We start from the raw sequence: 20,868 nt of genomic DNA on the forward strand, positions 1-20,868 counted from the left end.
TGTGTGGTTTGTAAATGATCTTGGATGTCATATCTCCTTAGTATCTTATGTCATCTTTTCGATGAATAGAAGTGTTGCTGTCTTTGGACAAGTCAGTTCTTCCTCTTCTGTGTTCTCTTCCACTGTGGTATTTCCTTTACTTTGTTTTATTTCCTAAAAACTTGTTGGATGTATTGTTAACAAGTATCCCAGTGGCAAAGCGTGAGTTCAAATTAGAATTAATTTCCTGTCGTTTTAATATGATAATTATTAAAACAATAAAGTATTTTTGTAATTTCTAAGGCATAATTTTCCTAGTGTACCAGATTGTTTATACGTGTAATCCGACTGCTGCTACTTTTTCACAGATTTTTCAATTACGGCATTATAAAAGGCTGCGATCGCCTAGTATCAAAATGCTACGTAAAACTATTAGATTAATTTTCTCACTGAAAACCCTGTGCACATAGTATCTGGCAAGGTTGCTTTGAAGACTACACGGCAAGATTGTGAATGGAGGGAAAGAAGTATGGGTTCTCGAATGGAGAATAACGGTGTCTTGTGACAGTCGACTGCATGCAGAGAGGATTGTAGCTTTTAAGAGCATAAAACTGCATGTTCTTGCCATGGCTTGTTGCTGTGACGTATGCTTTAGCATCTGTTCCCCTGAATCTTAAAAGAAATATCTGAGAGATATAGAAGTTAAGAAACACCTGAACAATCTGAACTGAGAGGAAGGCTACAAAATCTGCAATTCTTGGATATCTATTATATACAGATTATCATTATGCAGGTCAGACCATGAAAATACAGGATAAACCCTCAAGATATGTAACAGCACTTGTAACTTCCAGTTCACTGCCGAGCGAGTGGTATGTTACAAACTAACTCCGAGGCTGCTGATAGCCGGAGAGGGGACCTATTTAAGGCAAGGCACAGTGACCATCTTCATTTATTTAGCTGCTTGGGGAGACTGATTACCTCAGATGGAGTAGGGGTATGTCAGTCGCCTGGATAAAGAATACTACAGTTTATTCGAAACGTTGGCAACCTGTACATAAAGTACATGAAACAACAACACAGTTCAGCCAGCAGTAAGAACTAAATAGCTGGAGAGTAAGTTGTTGCAGTAGTTTCGGTACAATTTCAGTCTTCACAGAATTGAGATCAATCCCAAACTGGCACGTCCAAATAGAGTATGATATGAGTTGTTAAAAGGGGCCTAACATCTAGGTCATCAACCCCTAATGGAACAAAATGAGACGAAATGCAATAACAGTTTAAAAGTCCAAGATCATCCACTGACCAGAATTCAAAATGTGATGATGATGAATGCATGGATGAATATGAATATAAGACAATCAGTGGATCCAACCCACAATGCCCCACCTTCCCAGAAATTATCTCAAAATAATAGTATTGCTGACCAAGGGACTGCTTCTAAAGCACATTCATGGAACTATGATGCTTGATGTCGAAAGTGGGGCCAAAATCCAGGTCAACGGCTCCTCATCATGCTACTTGTCGCTAGTAAAGTAGAACCATGGTATTTGTCGTGCTGCGGTACTAATCAAAAGTAGTGTAGACTCATGGTGTTCCACACATTATGGTACTACTCACAAGTATCGTACGTCGCACAGGTAACGCAGACCTATGGTGTTTCTCACATAATGGTGCCACTCATAGGCAACGTGAACCAGTGGTGTTCCTCACATAGGTGTACTAATTACGGACGCCGGTATTCCCTCATGTAGTGGGTACTGATCACAGGCAGCGCAGACCCATGGTGTCGCTCGTATAGTGGTACTTTAAACCCAAAATTAAACCAGTGTCCTCTGCTACTAATCACAAACCTGTTGTGTGCCTAACATAGTGGCACTACTCACAAGTATAGGTGACCCATGATGTTCTCCACGTGATGGTACTAATCACAAGTAGTTTCATGGTTCTAATACAGTCGAATCGTCCCTTCCTTGGTCGTCCCTTTTAGTCGCCTCTTATGGCAGGCAAGGGATACTGTGGGTGTATTCTTCGTTTGTGTCCCCCACCTTAGGGGGGGGGGGTAGAGAGAGGGAGGAAAAAGAAGGGATCCATCACTTCATAAAATGAAGTAACAGATGAAGAAAGGCAAGGGCCATGAAGGGCATGAAAATGAAAGACTCCTAGGCCTCGAATTCTCTAATACCATTGGGGTCGGAAAAGAACAAGAGTTGACCAAGAGAGGTTGGACAGGATAGATGAAAGTGAGGAAAGTGAGGAGCCTGGCACAAGTAAGTGGGAGCAATGCCAGGACTCAGCTAAGAGCCTTGTGGTCGCTAGCCCACGCTCCCAAGTTGAGAGCTTCTGGGGCCCTTTTAGTCACCTCTTACTACAGGGAGGGGATACCGTGGGTGTATTATTCATCTGCGTCCCCCACCCATAGGGGGTCCAGATAGAGTAAAAATCCTATTAACATTGTTTAGGGGATAATTTAAATTTTAAATAATACAAGTACAGTAAAACCTCATTAATTCAAAGTCTTTGGGATGCTAAAATCGGACTTCAATTTACGTGATTTCAAATTAACCGTCGCCAACTCGAAATTCAGAAATGCCAACCCTTGCTGCATCACAAAAAAAAAATGTACTTCAGAAATGTATCAACAAGGTGCCTTTATTGAAATAATGCTCTTGGATAACTGTCAAACATAACCTCACACCTGGGAAAAATAAAACACGATTCAAAGACAAAGAGTAATCTAATGTATATGCACGATGCAATATAAGTACAGTATAAAGCACTTGCACAGGGGAGCCAACAAGACTGTCCAAATTGGGAACACATGACACCAACAAAACAAACAATTTTTTTTTTTTTTTTTTTTTTTTTTTTTTTTTTTTTTTTTTTGCTAGTTGCTTTACGTCGCACGGACACAGATAGGTCTTATGGCGACGATGGGACAGGAAAGGGCTAGGAGTGGGAAGGAAGCGGCCATGGCCTTAATTAAGGTACAGTCCCAGCATTTGCCTGGTGTGAAAATGGGAAACCACGGAAAACCATTTTCAGGGCTGCCGACAGTGGGGTTCGAACCTACTATCTCCCGAATACTGGATACTGGCCGCACTTAAGCGACTGCAGCTATCGAGCTCGGTAAAACAAACTTTAAAAAACCCAGACATATATTTAACACAAATATCAAGAATAATAAATAACTTTGTACAGTACCTGAAAAGTTTGCAAGTGCTTAATGGTCCAGTAGGTTTTTTTGTCACACATTAGGCTTATTTCCTTTAAAGAAAGAATGTATGAGAGGTTGCTTCATTTTTTTTTTATAAACACTAGCTACGAACTGCTCCATATGGGCCACAGCCTTAATTGTAGGGTTGCCAGCATCACTTGCACTTATCACAAAATCCAACATGGCTAGAGTGGCAAGTACGTAATTTTTTTGACGGAATAGTTGCTGCCTGCGCTATAACTTTGTCATGTTCAACATCAGCTGTAGCTGCATCTCCCTCCGTCGTCACGTGATCACAGCTGACCATCATGATGGGATCCCGCTCATTTGAAGTAGTTTCCACATGGTCTATGGCGATGTATTCGGCGAAAGTTATACCGACATCGAACTTTTGCCATAACTCCTCCCATTCATCTTCATTGTCTTCTTCTTCTACTTAATTTAACGAACCAGAACCACACTTGACGAAACAGTTCTTGATTGTTGATGAAGGAATAGCGCCCCAGGCAGCTTCACGGAGAAAGTGACGCTCCAGTCTCTTTCTGTAAGCACGTTTCAAAGATGAAAGTATACCTTGATCTAGGGGCTGCAAGTAGCTCGTAGTGTTGGCCAGCAGAAAAAGAAGTCGCACATGTTTTAAAATTAAATTATGTTTGTGTGCAGCGCACTGATCCAATAACAGAAGTACTTTTCTGTCCTGGCGGGCCATTTTGTGCTCAAGCATACCAGCCACTCCAAAAATTTTGCCTCTCATCCAGGAATTTTTAGATGACTTGTATTTGCACGGAAAGTGCCTGATGCCCTTCAAACATTGTGGCTTCTCGAACTGGCCTATGACGAGGGGAGGAAGTCTCTCGCTTCTGTCTGCATTGCAGCACGACTGTGACCCTGTCCTTGTAAAACTTCCCGCCATGGCACTTCTCACCTTTATAAAGTTTAGGCTCGGCATTAAAAAACAATGCAGTCTCATCGGCATTGAAGATATTGTTCGGTGCATATGAATTGATTGTGTGAGTCACGCTTTCTTGCTAACTGTGCATTGTTCACTGATTCTGCTTTTCCGCACACTGCCTGCCACGTGATATTGTGCCATTCCTTAAAACGTTAAAGCCACCCCTTTGAACACTGAAACTCAAGCCCCATCTTTAGCACCAGTTCATTCGCCTTCCCACTAATCTCACCATCAACGGAGATATTGTTCGCTCGAACATGCCGAAACCACTCTATAAATTCCACTTCCAAATCAGAGTGTTTAGCTCCTCGAATGCACATTCGCTTTGCTGTATTTACACTCTGCATTTCTTGAGCTTCTATGCCCTCACAATATTTTAAAAGCATTGACAGTGTGTATACAGGAATTCCAAAGTCTTTAGCTATTTCAGTTTTCATTTTTTGTCCTTTGTCGACCTCCCTTATAATTTTCATCTTCTCTTTCATTGTCTTGGAAGAATACTGACACTTAGCCACGTCGCAACACAGGAAATGCCCTAAACTAAAATACCGTAGCAATAAACTAAAACACAGTATTAATTAAATATAATAACTTGGAAGTTTATAACTGCACACTAAAACTTTAAGTAAAATGAGTAACTACAAGAATACAAAAGAACTATGATTTCACTAGAACTTGGCAACTCTGAAGCACGCTCTAGGCACACCAAAGTCAGAGTTCGGAAAGATACCCTACATGTTCTGGAAGACACTTTTTATTGTGACGCGGAGAATTTTTAATTCAAATTACGTCGTGAAATATTATTTTTAACAAAATGAAGGACAGTTTCGAATTAAAAGTATGAATTGCAGTACTGGGACAGACGTTCTTCAAATTACGAATTAATCTGTGTTTTGAATTAAACAAGTTAAATAACATGCAAAACCGTACCTTGTGTTTCCAGGAACGAGAGATACTTCGAATTAGGCAGCATATTGGATTAACCACTCGAATTATCGGGGTTCGACTGAATGTTCAAATTCTGGTAGTGCTTATTTTCACATATTTAGTGGCTATTGGGCAGCCTGAAACAGAATTTTTGATGCCTAAATGTCTTCAGCTTTATTATATTTTTTTACTTACTGCATGATCCAACTACTGTATTTACTCGCATAATTTTCCTGCAAACCATGCGGCCTTGCCGCAGTGGGGAGGCTTGTGCGTCCCAGTGAAGGAGATAGCTGAGCTGCAGGTGCAATTATATTTGATGGATATCTGTCGAGAGACTGGACTAACGAATGATTCATTGATAGGGGGGTGAGCTTTTCAGAAGTTGCAAGGACGGCAGTCTAGATGATTGACTGATGTGGCCTTGTAATAATACTTAACATGGCTTAGCTATGTTGATACTGTTACACGGCTGAAAGCAACGGGAAGCTACAGCCGTAACTAACTCCTGAGGACATGCGGCTCTCTTTGTATGAATGAATGATGTACTGATAATGGCTTCCTCCTGGGTAAAATATTCGAGAGGTAAAATAGTCCTCCATTTGGATCTCTGAATGGGGACTACACGAGAGGGGGCAATCATCTGGAAGATGGATACTGACATTCTGCGAGTCAGAGCGTAGAATGTTAGAAGTTTGAATGATTGTGGTAGGTTAGAAAATCTGAAAATGGAGATGGATGGGCTAAAGTTAGATGTAATTTTTATAAGTGAAGTACATTGACTGGAAGAGCAGGATTTTTGGTCAGGCAACTACAGAATTATCAACACAAAATCAAACTGGGAAATGCAGGAGTTGGTTTAATAATTAATAAGCAAATAGGCAGCGAGTAAGTTACTACAACCAGCATAGGAAAAGAATTATTGTTGTCGAGATAGACACCAAGCTAGTGCCCACCACAATAATGCAGGTGTATAAGCCTACTAGTCCAGCCAATGATGAAGAAATTGAAAGAATATATGAAGATATAGAAGATTTAATACAACATGTAAAAGGTTTATTAACCATATTTGTTAAATATTTATAACTAGTCCGTATTGACTACAATCTTATTTTCATTAAAATTACATATACATATACCATCAGCCTAGTCAGTTCTTAAAATTAAATGTTTATTACCACATTACATCCCGTACAATGTTTTGAGAGCAAAATTCTCTCTTCTTCAGCGGTTATACAAATTGCCCAAAAATCTTAGATTTATTATATTATACACTGTCATATGGTTACAAATCTACTTATAACCTGTAAAGAAACTCATTCTAAGATCTAGTTAAACTACAATTGTGTTAATAATCAAACAATACACTTTCTTCTACTCACAGTCCAGCCTTGTCAAAGGAGCAACTTCTACTCATTGTGCTCAAATAAGTGTCTATTTCACTCAAACTTATTAAAACCTTTGACTCATAGTTAGTATCTTCTACCACATGCAGCTTCCTCTCTGCTAACAACTGTCCTTGAGCCAGCACCAACTAGATATGTGTGTATCCTCTCTCCATTAAAATGTCAGTCAGCTGTACATATGTAAACACAATCGACCTTGCTTTCTGTTATTGTTGTAGGGCAACATGCAAGCCAGTTGAACAACCTCCAAATCAGGTCATTACCTTATCTCATTTCTCCAACGGCAAAGTTGGTCGTACGTGTATTCATGAATACACTCCCATGCCTCTGCCCCAAAATTACCCCCAGTTTGGTCTCAGGTTCAAAACGATGAATCCATGTTTCATCCCCTGTGACAATTTTGGATAAGAAATCTCCATCGGCTTCGTGATGTTCAAGCATTTCTGCACAAATAGTTCTCCTCTGCTTCTATTTGTTATTAGTTATGCACCTAGTGACACACTTGGAACAAACCTTTGAATAGCATAGATAGATATGATTAATGAAAAACATAGTTGAAGTGATAAATATGTTAAGAAACAGGCAAACAATGAAAATTCACTAAAATGATTGTCACATTAAAATCTATTCTTCTTAATACTGGTAAGGTTCTATATGAATAAAGTTTGACAAGAAGATCTTGAAGACACTCATTCCTAAACATTCACTTGACATATTGTTTTACGTTTGAATTGTATTTATTTATTTAGCTTATGGTTAGTACATAACTCTACATAAACATTCAAAAATATAACAAACAATATAACACTTCAATCAACCAATCTCAAAAACAGTTCACAAACTCAAATCTAAACTGTCCAACCATTGTACACCTCCATCAGAAGCACACACAAACTCCTTCAGCTGACCGGAGTAGGACCTCCTTGGACATTCATTGACAATATGACGGATGGTCTGTTTCTTCTGACCACAGTCGCACGCAGGGTAGGAGCGAATGCCCCACTTATGCAACATTGACTCACATCGTCCATGATTGGTACGGACTCTGCTGAGAAGAACCCAAGTTCTTCCAGGGAGATTAAAACCAGGTGGTGGATGTTGAAGACTAAAGAGGGTCTGCCATTCATCTGGAGCTGTGTTGGTCCACTCCAATTGCCATTCATCAGAACCGTTAAAGTTCCTATTGATGAGTTCCCTTGCAGTCTGAATGTTCGGAGATCTTGATTTCAGACGCCCATACCTAACAACCATGTCTTCATGAATGAGAAGACTTTGGTTAATTGTTATCTTCCTGAACTCTTGTATTAGGTTATTTTGTCTGCGTATTCTTGGAGGTGGCTCAAGACTGGCAACCAAACAAGAGGAGTAGATCTGACTGCGCTGCTGACAATGCGCGTCGTCTGATTCAGAACATCAATATTCTTAACATAAGGGCTATTCAGTCAAACAGAAGAACATACTCAGCTGTAGAATATACCAGTCCCAATTTTGATGACCTGAAATTGGATGCTGATGCTCCCCATGTAGAACCTGCAAGTTTCTGAATGATATTGTTCTGGTCTTCAGTTTAGCAGCGGCATTCATTAAATGTTTCCTGAAGCATAGTATCCGATCAAGAGTTACTCCATGGTACTTGGGGTTAAGATTGTGTGATAGAGGAGAGTTGTCGAGGGAAACATTCAAAGTAATGTTTGCCTGCCTGTTATTAAGTTGAAATGACAGGTTTCTGTTTTACTAGTGCTAGGTATCAAACACCACATATCAGAGTACTCGCTCACAATGTCAAGGTTTCTGTTTAGAATTGCTTCTGTCTCATTCACATTGGATTGCTGAGTAACTATTGCTAGGTCATCCGCATAAGCAAATTGGCGTGATGTAGGGCCAGGTATATTGGCAATGTACATGTTAAACAGGAATGGAGAGAGCACAGATCTTGGAGGGAAACGATTGTTGAGCTTATTAACTTTACTATGTTATTGATAACTATCTGGTAGCATGTTGTTTATGAGTTGTGACAATACTCTGCATCCAACAAGTTTAAAAGACTTATACACAACTCCCTCTCTCCAAACCGTATCATAAGCACCATTCCTCAGTTGTTTTTCAATACCTGCTTCAGTGTGGGTTGTTAACGCAAGAACTTGGTCTTCAGACCTACGGTTAGGTCTAAAACTGGCTTGTTCTGCTGGGAGGAGTGATCGTAAAATTAGAGGGCTTATTCTATTGTAGATGAGCCGTTCCAGAAGTTTGTAACAAACACTCATTAGAGCAATTGGCTTTCAGGACACTCAGAAGGTTTACCTGGTTTCAGGATAGCCAGAATATTGGTTCATTTGAACTCTGGAGGAAGTTTGCCTGTAATCAAAATATTTGAAAAAAAACATGACAACCATTTCCTTGTGTTGTTCCCACAATGCTTGACGAATTCAGGGTGAATGCCATCAAAAACAGGTGCTTTGCAGTTCTTTGTTATCTTCAGAGCAGACAGGAGCTCTTCTTCGGTGAAAGGGGCAGAAATATTTGATGAACCAATATTATGTCTTTTCATTAAGGTTAGTTCTTTTCTTATTAACCGATTGAGTTCTTTCTTGGGTTTGACTTTAGACAATCCAGCAATTTGTTTGACAACTTGATCAGGTAATACAGCAGATTTGGGCTGTGGAATGTGAGGTGATCTCCCCAACTTCTTTAAGAGGCTCCAAGCCTTCTTGCTAGAATGTTTGAAATCCATAGTCTCCATAGTTTCTGTCCACTTGTTCTGTCTGGCTTCATCTAAGTTGTTCATGAGCTCATCAGCAACTTCCGTTTCTCCATTCTCTTGACAATCACTGTAGAGTTTTTCACATCTTTCATTCCATCCGGTTATATACTCCTTTCTGACTCCTCTAGGAATGTGTCTTTTTGCAGCGGCATGTATTGCTTTATAATACCAGTTTATTTAAAGATAAAAATTTCATTGTTCCGTATTGAAATTATTAACATTAAAAATTAAATAATTGAAGTTCAACCAATTCAATACATAAAAGAAAGAAATGTAGTAATTACATTCTTATTTAAATGGGACCGGTTTCGACCCTAGTCCAGGTCATCGTCAGCCGTAAAAACAAGTAGGCGAAATCACACAATGTTTATGAATATTGGAGAAATGGGTCAGTTTCACACTCTGTCAGGCACAAAGTCACAACACTATCAAATAATATATGAAGATTATAAATAAACTTGAAGTTAGTGTTGTGACTTTGTGCCTGACAGAGTGTGAAACTGACCCATTTCTCCAATATTCATAAACATTGTGTGATTTCGCCTACTTGTTTTTACGGCTGACGATGACCTGGACTAGGGTCGAAACCGGTCCCATTTAAATAAGAATGTAATTACTACATTTCTTTCTTTTATGTATTGAATTGGTTGAACTTCAATTATTTAATTTTTAATGTTAATACCAGTTTAGTTGGTATTATAAATTTACTTATTTGGGACAAATATTTCAGGTTCCCTTTGGGAATCAACATCTATATCAAGTATTGCTTTAACAAATCTACTGTAGTTGTTGACAACAGGAGGAATCCATTTTATGCTCCTATCAAGATCAGCAGAGAAATTGTCCCAGTTAGCTTTGACAAAATTCCACCGTGGAAGAGGAGAAGATCTAATAATGGGTATCTGAGTGCCTATTTCCAAAAGAATAGGATGGTGCTGACCGTGTGGGAAGTTTGTGAGCACTCTACGAATAGCAGGTAAACTGTATCCCTGCTGATCAGTGGACACAAATCAAGATTGGTTTCTGTGTTCCACCTTGCTGATTGAAAGGAGACTATTTCCTTTGGATTGAAGATGAGCTGAATATTGGACAAGTCTGACCATTCAGTAAGTTTTTCTCCACAAAGGTCAATTTGATCTGTATCCCCATTGGGTGTGGTGGCTGTTAAAGTCGCCACACAGACAGCAGGATGTACAAAGTTTGGAAGAACATGATCAGGCTATGTGATGCCTGGAGGTTTATAAATGTTCACAACTGTCAAGCTGTTAACCTGAGTCACAATGTTAAAAATGTTGTTCTCATGGTGTGAAGAGACTAGATGAACATCCGTGATGGAGTTGCAAACATAGGTCGCAGAACCATACGATTGATGATAAGTAACTCCCAATAATCTGTAACCATGGATCTTTCCTCTTGAGTGCATTTGTGGCTCATCAGAGATATGAGTTTTTTGAACACAGATTAAATAAATGTTATTTTCTAATGACAATTTGGACAATTCGTTGGCCTTAGATTTACTCATGCCTTCTACATTAATTTGAAGGACTCTTTAATACAGGACGCAAGGGTTTGGTTGATTGGCTCTGAAAAGAGCTTCTGTGAGCTGTCATTTGTTTGTGTAACATTGGTCAGGAGATCTCGAGAGACAGTCTGACCGCTAAGTGCTGATGTTCAGCTTTATTATATTTTCCTAAAGAATGTGCTTGTTGTAGATGTATAAAAACATAAGAAGAAAGAATTCCCAGATGTAAAAATCATTTTGATTTATGCCTACACAGAACAAGTAGATAATTGATAACTAAAATTGTGTGGCTCTCCAGATTAAAATCTACAAGGCAAAGAAAAAGGTTAAATAACTAATGAAAGATATTTTCATAAGTACAAAGGTAAAACTGAATATGTGACTCACTCCATGTTGTCATGTTGATCAGGTTGCTTATGTAATTGTGTTCTCTGTGTTGAGAGCCGCCAGACTGCCAACAAATTAGCCGCTGGTAATGGAATGCGGAGGGAGGGGGAACCGTATGTGAAATGATATGAATTACAGGGGGAAAACATTATTTCATTTATTAAGAATGTTCATTAATTCTTCAAGAAGCACAGTGGTTTGTTCTGAAATTTCATTTTACCTGTAAGTACAGAGGTCTCGATTTATAACACTAACCACGAGGTCAAGTCAGTGAGACCACCACAAGTATTTTATATTTTTCTATAAGTATAAATCCTAACATAGTCTAGAAATGTTTCCAGTACTCAATTGTGACCTTTTCTGATGAGGAAGTATGCAAATAGCAATGAAATAATCTGCATTTTATGGCAAATCTTTTTAATTTTGACTGAAGTTAGCAACACAGAAAGATATTCAGACAATAAAGAAACTAAGAAAAAATCCTGTATATCGCAAAGTAATGTGATAAATTCTACTGCAGCCTCTAAGAACACTCATGACTAACCTGAAATGTGGAAATTAATGAAAATTATTAACATGGATAAAATGTGCAAGGCAAAAACTATGTCTCCATTTCTACTTGTGTTGAGTGCGTGAGCACGCACTTTATGGAGATTTAGTTATGATTCCTTGAGTCATTGCAGATCACATCGCGTCACATTTCACAGATGCGTCCAGCTCTGGGAGATATGACCCTGCATTTCTGCCTATTAATCACCACTGATATGCATTTAGGGCAATCGCCCAGGTGGCAGATTCCCTATCTGTTGTTTTCCTGGCCTTTTCTAAAATGATTGCAAAGAAATTGGAAATTTATTGAACATCATACTTGGTAAGTTATTCCAATCCCTAAATCCCCTTCCTATAAACAAAATTGTCCTCTTCCAGCTTTATTTTCATGTTGTGATCTTTCCTACTTTTAAAGACACTACTCAAACTTATTCGTCTACTGATGCCATTCCACGCCATCTCTCCACTGACAGCTCAGAACATACCACTAAGTTGACCAGCTCGCCTCCTTTCACCCAAGTCTTCTCAGCCCAAACTTTGCAACATTTATGTAACGGTGTTCTTTTTTTTTCGGAAATCACCTAGAACAAATCAAGCTGCTTTTCTTTGGATTTTTTTCAGTTCTTGAATCAAATATTCCTCGTGAGGGTTCCATACACTGGAACTATACTCTAGTTGGGGTCTTACCAGAGACTTGTATGCCCTCTCGTTTACACCCTTACTACAACCCCTAAATACCCTCATAACCATGTGCAGAGATCTGTACCCTTTATGTACAATCATATTTATGTGATTCCCCCAATGAAGATCTTTCCTTATATTAACACCTAGGTACTTACAATGATCCCCAAAAGGAACTTTCACCCCATCAATGCAGTAATTAGAACGGAGAGGACTTTTCCAGTTTGAAAAACTCACAACCTGACTTTTAACCCCGTTTATCATCATACTATTGCCTACTGTCCATCTCACAACATTATGGAGGTCATTTTTCAGTTGCTCACAATCCTTTTACTTATTTATTACTCAGTACAGAATAACATCATCTGATAACAACATGTCTGATATAATCAGAAAGAATGCTTTCCCAAAGCTTACATGCAATGCATGTCAAACTGACCGGCCTGTAATTTTCAGCTTTTTATATATATCACCCTTTCCTTTATATACAGGGGTTATTACAGCAACTCGCCATTCATTTGGTATAGCTCCTTCATGCAAACAGTAATCAAATAAGTACTTCAGATGTGGTACTTTATCCCAACCCTTCGTCTTTAGTATATTCCCCGAAACCTTATCAATTCCGGCTGTTTTCTAGTTTTCAACTTTTGTATCTTACTGTAAATATCATTGTTATCATAGGTAAAATTTAATACTTCTTTAGTGTTAGTCACCTCCTCTATCTGGATATTATCCTTGTAACCAACAATCTTTACATACTGCGGACTGAATACTCCTGCCTTTTGAAAATAATTGCATACACACTCCCCTTGTTCATTAATGAGTCCTGGAATGTCCTTTTTGGAACATGTTTCTGCCTTAAAGTACCTGTACATACCCTTTCATTTTTCACTAACATTTGTATGACTATCAAGTATGCTTGCAATCATGTTATCCTTAGTTGACTTCTTTCAATTTCCTAGTAAGTTCCTTCAATTTCTCCTTACTTTCACAGCCATTTCTAACTCTACTTCTTTCCAACCTGCACCTCCTTCTTAATCTCTTTACTTCTCAGTTATAATATAGTGGGTCTTTACCATTCCTTACCACCTTTAAAGGTAAAAATCTGTTTTCACGTTCCTCAACAATTGTTTTAAACCCATCCCAGAGTCTGTTTACATTTTATTTACCGTTTTCCACTGATCATAGTTACTTTTTAAAAACTCCCGCATGTCTGTTTTATCAGCCATATGTTACCGCATAATAATCCTAATTTTAATACCTTCCTTTCTATCACATTTATTTTTAACTAAGACAAAAGCAGCTTCATGATCACTAATACCATCTGTTACTTCGTTTCTCTATAGAGCTCATCTGGTTTTACCAGCACCCCATCCAGAATATTCTTCCCTGTAATTTTTTCCATCACTTTCTGAATCAGCTGCCCTTCCCATATTAACTTATTTGCTATTTGTTGGTCATGCTTCCTCTCATTCGCATTACCTTCCCAATTGACATTTGGTAAATTGAGATCACCCGCTACAGTCACGTTCTTTCCCTTATCGTTTCCCACATAGCTGATTATCTTATCAAATAATTCTGAATCAGCGTCAGCGCTACCCTTTCCCGGTCTGTACACTTCAAAGACATCAAGTTGCTCATTATCTTTCAAGATGAGCCCAAAATTTCATGTTTTTCATCTTTAACTCTTTTGTAGCTTACAAATTCTTCTTTCACCAGAATGAATACTCCCCCGCCTACCATTTCTATCCTATCCCTACGATACATACTCCAGTTCCTTGAGAATATTTCTGCATATATTATATCATTTCTCAGCCATGATTCAACTCCTATTACAATGTCTGGTAAGTATATATCTGTTAAATTACTTAATTCTATTCCTTTCCTTACAATACTTCTACAGTTCAGCACTAACATTTTTATGTTATGCCTACTTTACTTCCAGATCCCTGTACCCTTATCACCACGCCCTAGACCACCCCGTTTCCCTGAATGTATCTCCCTGTGACCCTTCTAAACAAATTTCCTAACTTATATTTACTATTGCGGTTTAAGTGAAGGCCATCTGAGCGCAGATCCCTATCTCCTACCCACCCATCAAGGTAGTTAGAGTAAGAGGTAGGGATCAAGCGCAGGTCTCCCCACCACGCTTGGCCGTCTGTGACATCGTCAAGAACCCTCAGTGCCTTGTCTTCTGTATGAGGTAATACACAGCTGTTAGCCTTTCTGTTTTAGCCACAAGTTACAGATAAGAGAACTTCATTGATATTTTAACATCACCTCAGAAAAGGCATTGCACTTCATTATTACATTAGAGTAATAATAGGAGATCAAATACAGTGTGAATCAAGCAGCATTTCTGAAGTATGTTGATCTGTATAAAAGGTTGTATCAATGCTAGGACTATGATCGCAGTGGAATGGCCATGCCATATATTCATGCTCTCAACACCTATGATAGCAATAGCAAGGGGGCTCTAATTGTTATAGACTTGAACATTAATTCTTGATGACTACAAGAAGTATGTCCATTGTTACAAACAATATTAGGAAACTATATACACTATTGACAGCACAAACAGCAAATGTTAGGAAACTGTAACTGTCCACAACACAAACAGTACAGTAAATGTTCTCCTCCAAGTGCCAGGAACTAACAAAATCCACGGTGACATTAGATAGGCTATATATAAATTAATGAACCTGTATATTAACATTCTTAGCACTGGTTTCATATACAACATAATAGACTGCCTTTCATAAAAAAGTTAACAGGTATGTTACAAAGAATAATGCTGATTTTTTTATTTTTTTAAGTATCATCAAACACACTTATCTATAGCATCATTGGAATGAAACCTGGTCCCCTGAATATGTTACTTTTGTTTAAAGCGCACATTCAAATAAAAGACCGGCGTCCCACAAAGTAATTTGCAAACTCATAAATTTCGGGGAATTTCTTCTTCAGGATATCCGTAAGATTTGTGATGATGTTAGAACCCTTGGTCCCCTGAATGTCTTACTTTTGTTTAAAGCCCACATTAGAATAAAAGTGGTGTCTCATGAAGCAACTTGCAAATTCATAAATTTCGGGGAATTTCTTCTTTGGGATATCCGTAAGGTTTGTGATGATGTTAGAACCCTCTTACAGTTCTTTCACGTGGTCAGATTTGAACTTTTTTTCGATCTGCACTATCATGGTGTACCATCTCTGTAGGCTGCATCAAACTGTCTCTGTACATCTTTGAAATCTAATTTCCACCCCTTGTAGGTTGACCTGTTTTCTCTCCATAATCGCTTTCTATATAGAGGTTCTTCTTCCTAACCCTAAAAGCTATATAGCGAGCAAAGTCTTCAAGCAGCTCATCACAATCCTTGGTTTTGCAACTGTCCTCGAGCTGTTCCACTCGCTCTTCAAGGGTTTTAACGAACCTTGCTCATCCTCCGGTAAAGAATAGAATGTTGTGGGCTGAATGTTGGCCCGTCTAGGATAGTACACAAAGATCACACGACAATAAGATAATTAAAATAGGCTACTACTACAGTACAATACTACTTAGTTGTACCAACTTTTTATCCTACAACACCCCAACAGGATGAAAACTGCTGTTAATTACTGAAAACCAAAAGGAATACACAAGAATTACATATTTTAAATTGCAATTAAGTCTACCCTAATTACTACAACAGAATTCTAGTAAGAGAGTTACTACAGATAATATACTACACAAATATTTCACAGTAATAGAATAAGCACATTAATTGCTAATAAGATACTACAATACATTACAATAACTTTAAACTATGTTCAGACATATCCTAATTACACCAGGTTATTACTAAGCACAAACAGAAATGGAAATTACAATAAAAGTTTGAAATTCTCAAGAACTACTCAAAGATTACTAACGAAGCTAAATGCGTAGAAGATTATTAGTAGTATTAATTTATTCTACTATGCTGTAATAGAAATGAAAACTGCCATTTGGTTAAATGCTGAAGGAGCAAGAGGGCTGCCGTACACAAATACACATACGAATAGGCCTATAACAGGGAAGATACTGATATAGCATATGTACACTATAGTTCTTAACTGAAATAAGCTGCCTCTGTGAATCAGCGGTAGAGTGTCGGCCTCCAGATCCCAAGATAGCGGGTTCAAACCCGGCAGAGGTAGTCGGATTTTTGAAGGGCGGAAAAAAGTCCATTCGACACTCCATGTCGTACAATGTCGGCATGTAAAAGATCTCTGGTGGCACATTTGGTGTTTATCCGACAAAATTCATTAAACCTCAGCCATAGACGCCCAAGAGAGTTTCGGTTTACTCGGTCTGCCATCTAGTGGGGGCCTAGAGTAAAACAGAACGTCGAAATTGACGAGCAGACAGCCAGATGGCGTCAAATTGAAATGTCTGCACACGGTAGCTGAGGCCATACAATTATTATTATTATTATTAACTGAAATGTGGTTATGTTATTTTTACATTTGGTGCATTACTATTGTTCTTCCTACTATGCGGGTCAGAGAATATTATATTAAACGCAAGGCAGAATCACACCTTCTCACCTTCACCTCTAGTGCTTTGCATTCCTGTTACAGAGTGCACTTGTGCTGTGCAGGGACACAGCTCGTGGATAGGACAAAATCCACAATCAAATGCTTAAACATTTCAGTGACCGATGTCTCAAGGATATCCTCACCCTGTTCAACAGAATATGGAGCGAGAGAGTATTTCCATATCACTGGCATAAAGGAAATGTAATACCAGTTGCCAAGCCAGGTGAAGATCCAAAGCTTCTAGATTGTTACAGACCAGTATGTCTTACAAATGGCCTTTGTAAGCTATTTGAAAGGATGGTGCACTGGTGACTTAAGTGGGCCATGGAAAAGGAAGGTCTCTTGACTAACTACCAGTGTGGTTTTCACTCTCATCGGTCTGCCACTGACACCTTTTTCCAGAAGGAACACCTAGCCACTGCGTTGTTTTTTTTTACATTGAAAAAGCTTATAACACCACTAGGTGATATGAGATTGTCTCTACATTACACCATTGGGAATTTCAGGGAAATTTGCCAACATATATTGAGAACTTCATGTCCCTCCAGCTCTTTCGAGTCCAAACAGGGAATGCTCTTCCTCAGTATTACATTCGAGAAAATGGAGTACCACAGGGATCTGTGCTGAGTGTCATGCTGTTTGCAATCGCCATCAATGGCAATGTTGCCACTGCTGGACCCACAGTTATTCCATTGTTGTCTGTAGATGATTTAGCTCTACGTTACAGCTCTGGAAGGATGGTGTTTGCTGAGAGACAGCTACAGCAAGGTATTAACCAAGGGGACAGTTAGTCCTTGCAACATGGTTTTCGATTTTCAGTGACGAAAACCACAGTTGTTCACTTCTTTCGACTTCAGCTTGTGTTATTAAATGTTAAACAATTAAATTATTGAAACCACCTGTTCAATATTAGGAAAGTCTTTCGGACTATAACGTAGTCATTATATTACTGTAAGTTTAAGTATGGTACATGTTTCGCCTTGTCATTGCAGGCATCATCAGCTATGAATTCTAACTCCAAGTCAGAGCTCTGAGTGGATGCTTACTAGGATTATTCTAAAACAATATTTTTTATCACAATTTGTACTGGATTTCAAGAACATTAGGTCATATTGGAGTGAACAAGCTGTTCTTGTTTAAAAGTTCAAATGTGACATCCAACATAAGTTCACATCCAATGGAAATAATATTAACTGTCAACTTTCATGTGGTGGTCTAGTACAAGTTAATCTCCTAATAGACTGTAAAAATGTACAGATGTTTTAAATCCCACTCAATTGCAATTTAAAATATGTAATTCTTGTGTATTCCTTTTGGTTTTCAGTAATTAACAGCAGTTTTCATCCTGTTGGAGTGTTGTAGGAAATACTAAAAGAGAGAATGGAATCTTGGGCTGCTGCCTAAATAAAGAAAATTATCCTGTAAATTATAACTAATAAATGATGAACATATCCAATGCTCTGAATTTTTTGGGAAATTGTCTTGGCACGTTGAGTATTGAACTGTATAATTTCAACTGGCATTAAAGGGTTAAGTTTAAAGTCAGCCAGTCATTAGTGTACTCTAGTACAGTATATTCTTCTGTGGCAACCATTAGTGGATGCTTAATATATTTCTTATTTTTATTTTGTTTTAGTTGCTGCCTTATGCCACTTTGCTTCAAGAGCTGGACATAGCTAATGTGCGGGAACTGGAAGATCTAATTATTGAGTCAATTTATTGTGGTGAGTGTTATCCATATAATTCAACAGCATTTGTTGAACCAAATCTTTTATTAATATTTCTGATAGTTACAGGCAAATATACTTGCTGGTTGTTAATGAAGGCTGAAATCTATCTATCATCTAGCATATCATTTTCTTTTTTGTCTTTAAATACTCATGCAAAGAAAAAGGAAAATGCAACTCAAGAAGATAAGTGAACTTTTTTTTAAAATACCCTTACAGTGTAGTGGTCTAAAGTTACCATGAACCAGGAGAAAGTCACATCACAAAATTGTTGTGGCATAAGGTTGGTTATACTGATTTCATTCTGCCAGAGTCAACCAAACACCGAAAGAAGATGGCTTCGGAAGGAAATGGTCCACGAGCGAGGCATTTAATTTCATCCAGAAACATCGCAGAAATAACAGTAGATATCCAGAGTGACTTCAGTTCTGGCTCCGAAGACCTGTTTGGCCCTGAGGAATGATCTGTTTTCACCAAGATCTTGGCTCGTTATGCTGTAAGAGTGCTTCCAATACATCTGTATATCATTTTTTGTTACTGTTAAATGACAAAACAGACAAACGATTTTTTCAAAGATGTGATTATTCACTATTAGGGCTCAGATTTCTATGACCTAAATATTTTGGAAATATGCATGCACTTATACCTTAAAAGATTATGACATTAAAACTTGGAAATAATATGCAAATCGAACCAGGCGCCAAAATAAGATTTTTTTCGTAAACTGGTATAACATGAATATAGATAGTAATATCTTTCTTGTGCCAAAGTGGTCTAAAGTTACCATGAACCAGGAGAAAGTCACATAACAAAATTGTTGTGGCATAAGGTTGGTTATACTGATTTCATTCTGCCAGAGTCAACCAAACACCGAAGGAAGATGGCTTCGGAAGGAAATGGTCCACGAGCGAGGCATTTAATTTCATCCAGAAACATCGCAGAAATAACAGTAGATATCCAGAGTGACTTCAGTTCTGGCTCCGAAGACCTGTTTGACCCTGAGGAATGAAAAGAATGTATGAGTGGAAGCAAGTTTTGCAATATTTTTACAGTAAATATGTTTAGTTTATTTTGAGGTTAGTAAGAACAGTTATTGGTTTGCCAAAACAGACCCTGCTTTTCGTGCGTTTATACTCTAGAGTCATAGCTACTCTTTTGTTCTGAGAGCCAGTGTTACCATACTCGATTCATTGTATCCAAAGAATAAATAGTTTAGTCATTAGTTGCGCCAGTTCACGAATATAGGTCGTAGTGGTACTGTCTTTGGAGTTGGTTCACTTTGGCATGTGTTTCCAATGGTCGCTGTGATGTTGTATTTGGAGTTGGTCGGCTTTGGCAAATGTTTCCAATGCAAAATTGTATCACTTACAGATATTTTTCTATAACTTTTTCAGAGCCAAATACGATGAAGAACAATGTAGCACGAAGAAGAAAAGGAAATTAACCAGCAGAAAAGGGGAAAATCGAACAGAAAATGGACAAAAGGAAGAAGAGAATGGAGCATCCACATTCAGTCCCATTAAAAAGAATAAAGGGGTTCCTGCAAAGTGGGAAAAAAATGTTAGGAAGATCAACAGAACCAGAGGAAAGGCATACACAACTGTAAAAGGAAGGCTAGTTCCTGAAAAACACTTCGTAGATTACGAGTGTAAATGTTTAAAGAAGTGTCATACTAAAGTGTCGAGAGACGATAGGAGAACAATTTTTGGTGAGTTTTACAACTGTGATTCTTGGGCTACACAAACAGCACTGATTATTGGCTCTATAAAATGCCACGGTGTCAGCCGCAGGTGAGTGAAATCTCAGCCGAAAATATTTCATACGTTCATCTACAGATGGGGACACTGAGGTATGCAAAGACATGTTTATGAAGAAATTGCAAGTAAGCAGTGCTAAAATTCATAGGGCACTGCTGAAGGCTAAGACAGGTACAATACAAGACCAATGAGGGGTGCATGAACCACGTAATAAAAGTACCTCCAGTACTGTAGACTTTATTAGAGAACACATTGAAAGCTTCCCTGCAGTTTATAGCCACTACATCAGGAAAGATTCAAATAAAAAGTACTTGAATACTAATCTAAATTTGAGTTTAATGTACAGGCTATTTGTTGAGAAAGTTAAACAAGAAGGTTGTGTTCAGAAGATGCCTTGTCAGTCGCTGTATAAGAGAGTCTTCAGGCGTGACTTCAATATAAGCTTC

The 20,868-nt window shown here is 38.3% G+C and overlaps 1 protein-coding gene across 1 annotated transcript in view; it reads left to right on the top strand.

Annotated features, from left to right (window-relative positions):
• LOC136876679 (COP9 signalosome complex subunit 7b) overlaps positions 1-20,868 on the top strand; it is a 68,203-nt gene that overhangs the window by 14,114 nt on the left and 33,221 nt on the right. Inside the window, exon 3 of the mRNA XM_067150595.2 lies at positions 18,575-18,662. Within this exon, the coding sequence (XP_067006696.1) occupies positions 18,575-18,662 (88 nt within the window). The remainder of the gene's footprint in view (positions 1-18,574; positions 18,663-20,868) is intronic.

The sequence above is a fragment of the Anabrus simplex genome, chromosome 1, assembly GCF_040414725.1.
Source record: "Anabrus simplex isolate iqAnaSimp1 chromosome 1, ASM4041472v1, whole genome shotgun sequence".
Lineage (NCBI taxonomy): Eukaryota > Metazoa > Arthropoda > Insecta > Orthoptera > Tettigoniidae > Anabrus > Anabrus simplex.